Source organism: Oncorhynchus gorbuscha, unplaced genomic scaffold (genome assembly GCF_021184085.1).
Source record: "Oncorhynchus gorbuscha isolate QuinsamMale2020 ecotype Even-year unplaced genomic scaffold, OgorEven_v1.0 Un_scaffold_1335, whole genome shotgun sequence".
Taxonomy (NCBI): Eukaryota; Metazoa; Chordata; class Actinopteri; order Salmoniformes; family Salmonidae; genus Oncorhynchus; species Oncorhynchus gorbuscha.
Window position 1 is genome coordinate 29,142 of NW_025746141.1, and position 10,874 is coordinate 40,015.

A 10,874-nucleotide genomic window follows, 5' to 3' on the forward strand; every position below is an offset into this window, starting at 1 on the left:
TGACATCCTGGAGTGGTGGACTTCCTGTCTCACAGTATTGAAGGCTCAGACGTGCATGCTGTATTGTCACTGGGTCTGTGAGTATCTGTGAGTATCTGTGCTGTTGTCACGCCTTGGTCATTGTATTTTGTGTTTTTGTTATATGTTTGGGTAGGCCAGGGTGTGACATGGGTTTATATTGTTGTTTTTCGTATTGGGGTTTGTAGTATTTGGGATCGCGGATGTTTAGGGGTGTTGTATAGGCTTGGCTGCCTGAGGCGATTCTCAATCAGAGTCAGGTGATTCTCGTTGTCTCTGATTGGGAACCGTATTTAGGTAGCCTGAGTTTCGCTCTGTATTTCGTGGGTGTTTGTTCCTGTCTCTGTGTTGTAGTCACCAGATAGGCTGTAATTAGTTTTCACGTTTCGTATGTTGTTTTCGTATTTCAGTTATTTCATGTACCGTCTTATCATTCATTAAAGTCATGAGTAACAAACACGCTGCATTTCGGTCCGACTCTCTTCCTTCAACAGACGAACGCCGTTACAGCTGTATTGTCACTGGGTGTGCACCGTGAGTATCTGTGAGTATCTGTATCTGTATCTGTATCTGTATCTGTATCTGTATCTGTTTCTGTGCTGTATCTGTATCTGTATCTGTATCTGTATCTGTATCTGTATCTGTATCTGTATCTGTATCTGTATCTGTATCTGTGCTGTATCTGTATCTGTATCTGTATCTGTATCTGTATCTGTATCTGTATCTGTATCTGTGCTGTATCTGTATCTGTATCTGTATCTGTGCTGTATCTGTATCTGTATCTGTATCTGTTTCTGTTTCTGTGCTGTATCTGTATCTGTATCTGTATCTCTGTATCTGTATCTGTATCTGTATCTGTGCTGTATCTGTATCTGTATCTGTATCTGTATCTGTATCTGTATGTATCTGTATCTGTATGCTGTATCTGTATCTGTATCTGTATCTGTATCTGTATCTGTATCTGTATCTGTATCTGTATCTGTATCTGTATCTGTATCTGTATCTGTATCTGTATCTGTATCTGTATCTGTATCTGTATCTGTGTATCTGTATCTGTATCTGTATCTGTATCTGTGCTGTATCTGTTCTGTATCTGTGCTGTATCTGTATCTGTATCTGTATCTGTATCTGTATCTGTGCTGTATCTGTATCTGTATCTGTATCTGTATCTGTATCTGTATCTGTATCTGTGCTGTATCTGTATCTGTATCTGTATCTGTGCTGTATCTGTATATGTATCTGTATCTGTGCTGTATCTGTATCTGTATCTGTATCTGTATCTGTATCTGTATCTGTATCTGTATCTGTATCTGTATCTGTATCTGTATCTGTATCTGTATCTGTATCTGTATCTGTGCTGTATCTGTATCTGTATCTGTATCTGTATCTGTATCTGTATCTGTATCTGTATCTGTATCTGTATCTGTATCTGTATCTGTATCTGTATCTGTGCTGTATCTGTATCTGTATCTGTATCTGTATCTGTATCTGTATCTGTATCTGTATCTGTATCTGTATCTGTATCTGTATCTGTATCTGTATCTGTATCTGTATCTGTATCTGTATCTGTATCTGTATCTGTGTGTATCTGTATCTGTATCTGTATCTGTGCTGTATCTGTATCTGTATCTGTATCTGTGCTGTATCTGTATCTGTATCTGTATCTGTATCTGTATCTGTATCTGTATCTGTATCTGTATCTGTATCTGTATCTGTATCTGTATCTGTATCTGTATCTGTATCTGTATCTGTATCTGTATCTGTATCTGTATCTGTATCTGTATCTGTATCTGTATCTGTATCTGTATCTGTATCTGTATCTGTATCTGTATCTGTATCTGTCTGTATCTGTATCTGTATCTGTATCTGTGCTGTATCTGTATCTGTATCTGTATCTGTATCTGTATCTGTATCTGTATCTGTATCTGTATCTGTATCTGTATCTGTATCTGTATCTGTATCTGTATCTGTGCTGTATCTGTATCTGTATCTGTATCTGTATCTGTATCTGTATCTGTGCTGTATCTGTATCTGTATCTGTGCTGTATCTGTATCTGTGCTGTATCTGTATCTGTGCTGTATCTGTATCTGTGAGTATCTGTATCTGTATCTGTGCTGTATCTGTATCTGTGCTGTATCTGTATCTGTATCTGTATCTGTATCTGTATCTGTATCTGTATCTGTATCTGTATCTGTATCTGTATCTGTATCTGTATCTGTATCTGTATCTGTATCTGTATGTATCTGTATCTGTATCTGTATCTGTATCTGTATCTGTGCTGTATCTGTATCTGTATCTGTGCTGTATCTGTATCTGTATCTGTATCTGTGCTGTATCTGTATCTGTATCTGTATCTGTATCTGTATCTGTATCTGTGCTGTATCTGTATCTGTGCTGTATCTGTATCTGTGCTGTATCTGTATCTGTATCTGTATCTGTATCTGTATCTGTATCTGTATCTGTGCTGTATCTGTATCTGTATCTGTATCTGTGCTGTATCTGTATCTGTATCTGTATCTGTGCTGTATCTGTATCTGTGCTGTATCTGTATCTGTGCTGTAGCTCTATCTGTATCTGTATCTGTGCTGTAGCTCTATCTGTATCTGTATCTGTGCTGTAGCTCTATCTCTATCTGTATCTGTGAGTATCTGTATCTGTATCTGTGAGTATCTGTATCTGTGAGTATCTTTATCTGTGCTGTATCTGTATCTGTATCTGTATCTGTGCTGTATCTGTATCTGTATCTGTATCTTTATCTGTGCTGTATCTGTATCTGTATCTGTATCTGTATCTGTATCTGTATCTGTGAGTATCTGTATCTGTATCTGTGAGTATCTGTATCTGTATCTGTGAGTATCTGTATCTGTATCTGTATCTGTGAGTATCTGTATCTGTATCTGTATCTGTGAGTATCTGTATCTGTATCTGTGAGTATCTGTATCTGTATCTATGAGTATCTGTGCTGTATCTGTATCTGTGAGTATCTGTGCTGTATCTGTATCTGTGAGTATCTGTATCTGTATCTGTGAGTATCTGTATCTGTATCTGTGAGTATCTGTATCTGTATCTGTGAGTATCTGTATCTGTATCTGTGAGTATCTGTATCTGTGCTGTAAAAATGGCATGTTTCTAACTTGCATTTCCACTTCCTGATAATGAGTTGATTTGATAGGTGCTACAAGAGGAACGCCAGTCAATCTAATGGAACCACCAGGTAAGACCAGGTAGATTCCCCATGGTTACTACATGGAGACAATACTGTAGATTCCACATGGTTACTACATGGAGACAATACTGTAGATTCCACATGGTTACTACATGGAGACAATACTGTAGATTCCACATGGAGACAATACTGTAGATTCCACATGGTTACTACATGGAGACGATACTGTAGATTCCACATGGTTACTACATGGAGACGATACTGTAGATTCCACATGGAGACAATACTGTAGATTCCACATGGTTACTACATGGAGACGATACTGTAGATTCCACATGGTTACTACATGGAGACAATACTGTAGATTCCACATGGTTACTACATGGAGACAATACTGTAGATTCCCCATGGTTACTACATGGAGACAATACTGTAGATTCCACATGGTTACAATACTGTAGATTCCACATGGGTACAATACTGTAGATTCCACATGGTTACTACATGGAGACAATACTGTAGATTCCACATGGTTACTACATGGAGACGATACTGTAGATTCCACATGGTTACAATACTGTAGATTCCACATGGTTACAATACTGTAGATTCCACATGGTTACTACATGGAGACAATACTGTAGATTCCACATGGTTACTACATGGAGACGATACTGTAGATTCCACATGGTTACTACATGGAGACAATACTGTAGATTCCACATGGTTACTACATGGAGACAATACTGTAGATTCCACATGGTTACAATACTGTAGATTCCACATGGTTACTACATGGAGACGATACTGTAGATTCCACATGGTTACTACATGGAGACAATACTGTAGATTCCACATGGTTACAATACTGTAGATTCCACATGGTTACAATACTGTAGATTCCACATGGTTACTACATGGAGACAATACTGTAGATTCCACATGGTTACTACATGGAGACGATACTGTAGATTCCACATGGTTACTACATGGAGACAATACTGTAGATTCCCCATGGTTACTACATGGAGACAATACTGTAGATTCCACATGGTTACTACATGGAGACAATACTGTAGATTCCACATGGTTACTACATGGAGACAATACTGTAGATTCCACATGGTTACTACATGGAGACAATACTGTAGATTCCACATGGTTACTACATGGAGACAATACTGTAGATTCCACATGGTTACTACATGGAGACAATACTGTAGATTCCACATGGTTACAATACTGTAGATTCCCCATGGTTACAATACTGTAGATTCCACATGGTTACTACATGGAGACAATACTGTAGATTCCACATGGTTACAATACTGTAGATTCCACATGGTTACTACATGGAGACAATACTGTAGATTCCACATGGTTACTAAATGGAGACAATACTGTAGATTCCACATGGTTACTACATGGAGACAATACTGTAGATTCCACATGGTTACTAAATGGCGACAATACTGTAGATTCCACATGGTTACAATACTGTAGATTCCCCATGGTTACTAAATGGAGACAATACTGTAGATTCCACATGGTTACTACATGGAGACAATACTGTAGATTCCACATGGTTACAATACTGTAGATTCCCCATGGTTACAATACTGTAGATTCCACATGGTTACTACATGGAGACGATACTGTAGATTCCACATGGTTACTAAATGGAGACGATACTGTAGATTCCACATGGTTACAATACTGTAGATTCCACATGGTTACTACATGGAGACAATACTGTAGATTCCACATGGTTACAATACTGTAGATTCCACATGGTTACAATACTGTAGATTCCACATGGTTACTACATGGAGACAATACTGTAGATTCCACATGGTTACTACATGGAGACGATACTGTAGATTCCACATGGTTACTACATGGAGACAATACTGTAGATTCCACATGGTTACTACATGGAGACAATACTGTAGATTCCACATGGTTACAATACTGTAGATTCCACATGTTTACTACATGGAGACGATACTGTAGATTCCACATGGTTACTACATGGAGACAATACTGTAGATTCCACATGGTTACAATACTGTAGATTCCACATGGTTACAATACTGTAGATTCCACATGGTTACTACATGGAGACAATACTGTAGATTCCACATGGTTACTACATGGAGACAATACTGTAGATTCCACATGGTTACTACATGGAGACAATACTGTAGATTCCCCATGGTTACTACATGGAGACAATACTGTAGATTCCACATGGTTACTACATGGAGACAATACTGTAGATTCCACATGGTTACTACATGGAGACAATACTGTAGATTCCACATGGTTACTACATGGAGACAATACTGTAGATTCCACATGGTTACTACATGGAGACAATACTGTAGATTCCACATGGTTACTACATGGAGACAATACTGTAGATTCCACATGGTTACTACATGGAGACAATACTGTAGATTCCACATGGTTACAATACTGTAGATTCCCCATGGTTACAATACTGTAGATTCCACATGGTTACTACATGGAGACAATACTGTAGATTCCACATGGTTACAATACTGTAGATTCCACATGGTTACTACATGGAGACAATACTGTAGATTCCACATGGTTACTAAATGGAGACAATACTGTAGATTCCACATGGTTACTACATGGAGACAATACTGTAGATTCCACATGGTTACTAAATGGCGACAATACTGTAGATTCCACATGGTTACAATACTGTAGATTCCCCATGGTTACTAAATGGAGACAATACTGTAGATTCCACATGGTTACTACATGGAGACAATACTGTAGATTCCACATGGTTACAATACTGTAGATTCCCCATGGTTACAATACTGTAGATTCCACATGGTTACTACATGGAGACGATACTGTAGATTCCACATGGTTACTAAATGGAGACGATACTGTAGATTCCACATGGTTACAATACTGTAGATTCCACATGGTTACTACATGGAGACAATACTGTAGATTCCACATGGTTACTAAATGGCGACAATACTGTAGATTCCACATGGTTACAATACTGTAGATTCCCCATGGTTACTAAATGGAGACAATACTGTAGATTCCACATGGTTACTACATGGAGACAATACTGTAGATTCCACATGGTTACAATACTGTAGATTCCCCATGGTTACTAAATGGAGACAATACTGTAGATTCCACATGGTTACAATACTGTAGATTCCCCATGGTTACTACATGGAGACAATACTGTAGATTCCACATGGTTACAATACTGTAGATTCCACATGGTTACAATACTGTAGATTCCCCATGGTTACTACATGGAGACAATACTGTAGATTCCACATGGTTACTAAATGGAGACGATACTGTAGATTCCACATGGTTACTAAATGGAGACGATACTGTAGATTCCACAAGGTTACTAAATGGCGACAATACTGTAGATTCCACATGGTTACAATACTGTAGATTCCACATGGTTACTAAATGGAGACGATACTGTAGATTCCACATGGTTACTAAATGGAGACGATACTGTAGATTCCACATGGTTACTAAATGGAGACAATACTGTAGATTCCACATGGTTACAATACTGTAGATTCCACATGGTTACTAAATGGAGACAATACTGTAGATTCCACATGGTTACAATACTGTAGATTCCCCATGGTTACAATACTGTAGATTCCACATGGTTACAATACTGTAGATTCCACATGGTTACTAAATGGAGACAATACTGTAGATTCCACATGGTTACAATACTGTAGATTCCCCATGGTTACAATACTGTAGATTCCACATGGTTACTACATGGTTACAATACTGTAGATTCCACATGGTTACAATACTGTAGATTCCACATGGTTACAATACTGTAGATTCCACATGGTTACTAAATGGGGACAATACTGTAGATTCCACATGGTTACTAAATGGAGACAATACTGTAGATTCCACATGGTTACAATACTGTAGATTCCCCATGGTTACAATACTGTAGATTCCACATGGTTACTAAATGGAGACGATACTGTAGATTCCACATGGTTACTAAATGGAGACGATACTGTAGATTCCACATGGTTACTAAATGGAGACGATACTGTAGATTCCACATGGTTACTAAATGGCTATTTTAACTGTTCTTGTGCTTCACGTGTTAACCACTGAAATACACAGTGATGACTTTGTTTTTCTTCGTTTTTTCTATTATATGATATTCATAAAAAAATGTCGTAATGGCTCAATTGATTAGTTAATTGCGTAAAAAAAGAGACGTTTTAAGGTATCCTAACATTTACACAATGTAAGAATGTTAATGTCTGCAGACATTGCACTTTGATAGTTCTATCTTGTATTACATGGTCTGTTTTACTAAAAATACACAGAACGTAGAACTATATTGAGCACACTTCCTGTTTCTTTAGAAGGGAAATGCTTTTAGATTTAGAGTAAAGATGCATAATCGAGCTCAAAACTAGACCTGTTTTAAAGAATCATGACTGGGATCTTAGATGTTATAGGAGTATAACACCAGCTATTTCTCTGTTTTTTTTCTTTCTGAGTGTAGGCGCACAACAGGAAACTATTAAAGGACCTTGAACTTGGAATCTGAAGGAAACCCTGCCGTTCACCAGTTCCTGCAACAACAAGCACCGCCAGGGATGGCTGGAGAAAACCTGTACAATGTTACGGACGACATCCCATCCACTTGGAGCATCGTTGAAACCGTCGTTCAGTGGACGACGTTCTCCATCGGTTTTCCTCTGATCTGTCTGTCCATTTATGCCATGTACTTCCTGGTCAGAGCTGATCACATCACTCCAGTCTACGTTATCAACCTTCTTATTGCAGATCTCATTCAGATCTGCACGAGGCCGTTCAACCTGTCTGGTACCTGGAAATTGATTGTGATGTTTATTGAATTCTTTGGTATTAGTGCGAGCATTGGTTTCATGGTGTGTGTTGCTCTGGAGAGATATCTCGTGATTGCATTTCCTCTCTGGTACCGTTTTCGTCGTAACATCAAATACTCGCTCATAATGTCCTCCGTCATCTGGGTTATCCCTTTCCTCCAAATCTCCATGTTATACCTCACGCCGACTCTCGATACGAAGCTGATTCTGTTTGCGGTTAACCTCCTCATACCCTTTCCATTGCTCGTATTCTTCCTCGCGGGCACGTTGAAAGCTCTGTCCGTCTCCGTCTCCGTGCCGGCTGTCGAACGGAGACGGATTATTGGTACCCTGGCCCTTGTGCTGGGCAATTACACAGTCCTGTTCTTACCCCTCATCATACAATATCTGATATCAGGGGTGACAGGCCGTCACAATGTAGAGATCGGGACACTCCTTGAGAGATTCAGCCCCCTTGTGGATCCCTTACTCTACGTGTTCATGAGAAAGGGAGCGAAGGACACTCTTGCCTTCCCCTGCTTCGACAAGCTGATGGGTGACGAGGAGCAGAGCCAAGTCACTAACACTATGACCATGACTGAGAGTGTAGTAGAAGGCTCCAGGTAGGACAGATGCAGGGTAATGGACTGTATCTGTATTTAAAAAATATAAAAAAGTTACCATTCCTGTGTCTGTGAGAAGAATTCCAAAAACACAGTTAAAAATGGAAAAGACACCATGTTGTTTTGTCAGGTATTGTTGTATTTCTTTGCATCTTGGGACAGTATAAAAGTTTATTTTTTATTTTACCTTTATTTAAACGAGGCAAGTCAGTTAACAACAAATTCTTATTTTCAATGACGGCCTGGGAACAGTGGGTTAACTACCCTGTTCAGGGGCAGAACGACAGATTTGTACCTTGTCAGCTCGGGGATTTGAACTTGCAACCTTCCGGTTACTAGTCCAACGCTCTAACCACTAGGCTTGTAGTTAAAATGTGAAGAGTACATGCCTTGATTTTTTTATATACAATACATGACATACTGTATTGTACTCAGCCCTATTCTGCATTGCGCTATCTGTGTTGGGCTTGTATTGCAGCTTTTCAGAAAAATATGGACTTGTTTCTTTCAATAAACTGATCATGTGGATATTTGAGATCACTCTCCTCTTTTGTTCCCATTCTCTCCCGGAGTCCCTTTAAAAAAAAGAAGACACTGAAAGTGGTCAGAGTTAGAGCCAGTTTGTTCATTGTAACTTGGTGACGCAGTGGCCAGGGCAGATAGGGGTTTGAATGACTAGGCATGTTGGGCAGCCTTCCTTCTCCAGAGACACAGTCTGGTTGATGGGCTGACAGGGCTGCGTGAGAGACCCCTCAACGGGTTCCAGGAGAACGAACAGGGAGATCAGGAGAACGCACAGGAACAGGGAGAACGGGAGAACGCACAGGAACAGGGAGATCAGGAGAACGCACAGGAACAGGGAGATCAGGAGAACGCACAGGAACAGGGAGATCAGGAGAACGCACAGGAACAGGGAGATCAAGGTGCCGACACAGTGAGACCTAACATGCTGAAAGAGAGTCTAAGTGAAAACAAATTATTTTCTCTGGCATTAGAAATGGTACAGTGTAGATTGCTTATTATTTGCGAATAGTTGTAATAACTATATATAACAGTAAGAGAAGTCTGATCAATAGAGACGGGTTTACCTGAAGGACTCAGTCTGATCAATAGAGATGGGTTTACCTGAAGGACTCAGTCTGATCAATAGAGATGGGTTTACCTGAAGGACTCAGTCTGATCAATAGAGATGGGTTTACCTGAAGGACTCAGTCTGATCAATAGAGACGGGTTTACCTGAAGCACTCGGGCGGTCTATGTTTTGTCTTTATTTAGTATGGTCAGGGCGTGAGTTGGGGTGGGCAGTCTATGTTTTGTCTTTATTTAGTGTGGTCAGGGTGTGAGTTGGGGTTGGCAGTCTATGTTTAGGTTTCTGTTTTCGGCCCAGTATGGTTGTCAATCAGAGGCAGGTGTCGTTAGTTGTCTCTGACTGAGAATCATACTTGGGTAGCCTGGGTTTCACTGTTGGTTTGTGGGTGTTTGTTTCCTGTGTCAGTGTTTTGTCACCACACGGTCCTGTTTCAGGTTTCTGTTGGTTTGTGGGTGTTTGTTTCCTGTGTCAGTGTTTTGTCACCACACGGTCCTGCTCTCTGCTCATGATTTCTCCCCTTCACAACAACCTTGAATAGAACTGGTATTCAGGGTTGGAGGCTCTCTGCTCATGATTTCTCCCCTTCACAACAACCTTGAATAGAACTGGTATTCAGGGTTGGAGGCTCTCTGCTCATGATTTCTCCCCTTCACAACAACCTTGAATAGAACTGGTATTCAGGGTTGGAGGCTAACAGAATATGATTTCTCCCCCTTCACAACAACCTTGAATAGAACTGGTATTCAGGGTTTAGACTTCTGCTCATGATTTCTCCCCTTTCACAACAACCTTGAATTGAATCCCATGTTGGTAACAGAATAGATGACTTTAACACAATGACTTCCTCATGAACTCTACTTTGCACAGTTTAGACTTCTTGACTCGGTACCTGTACCCCCACACATTGACTCGGTACCTGTACCCCCACACATTGACTCGGTACCTGTACCCCCACACATTGACTCGGTACCTGTACCCCCACACATTGACTCGGTACCTGTACCCCCACACATTGACTCGGTACCTGTACCCCCACATTGACTCGGTACCTGTACCCCCACATTGACTTGGTACC

General features: G+C 40.1%; 1 protein-coding gene across 4 annotated transcripts; it reads left to right on the top strand.

The window, feature by feature from the left end:
* The first annotated feature begins 17 nt into the window (after nucleotides 1-17).
* LOC124022321 (G-protein coupled receptor 4-like) lies at nucleotides 18-8,818 on the top strand. 4 transcript variants are annotated; one of them, XM_046337242.1, is made up of 4 exons: nucleotides 18-87; nucleotides 513-562; nucleotides 3,192-3,233; nucleotides 7,762-8,818. In XM_046337242.1, exon 4 carries the CDS (start codon nucleotides 7,856-7,858, stop codon nucleotides 8,711-8,713), a length of 858 nt encoding a protein of 285 aa, XP_046193198.1. In that variant the 5' UTR covers nucleotides 18-87; nucleotides 513-562; nucleotides 3,192-3,233; nucleotides 7,762-7,855; the 3' UTR covers nucleotides 8,714-8,818. The 4 variants fall into 4 exon arrangements, with proteins under 4 accessions (XP_046193198.1, XP_046193199.1, XP_046193201.1 ...); XM_046337243.1 differs by having other exon boundaries at nucleotides 37-87; nucleotides 3,180-3,233; XM_046337245.1 differs by having other exon boundaries at nucleotides 51-87; nucleotides 513-552.
* The last annotated feature ends 2,056 nt before the right edge of the window (nucleotides 8,819-10,874 follow it).

Excerpts from the sequence above, each read along its gene's own strand:
- LOC124022321 (XM_046337242.1), top strand. The coding sequence starts at position 7,856 with ATGGCTGGAGAAAACCTGTACAATGTTACGGACGACATCCCATCCACT.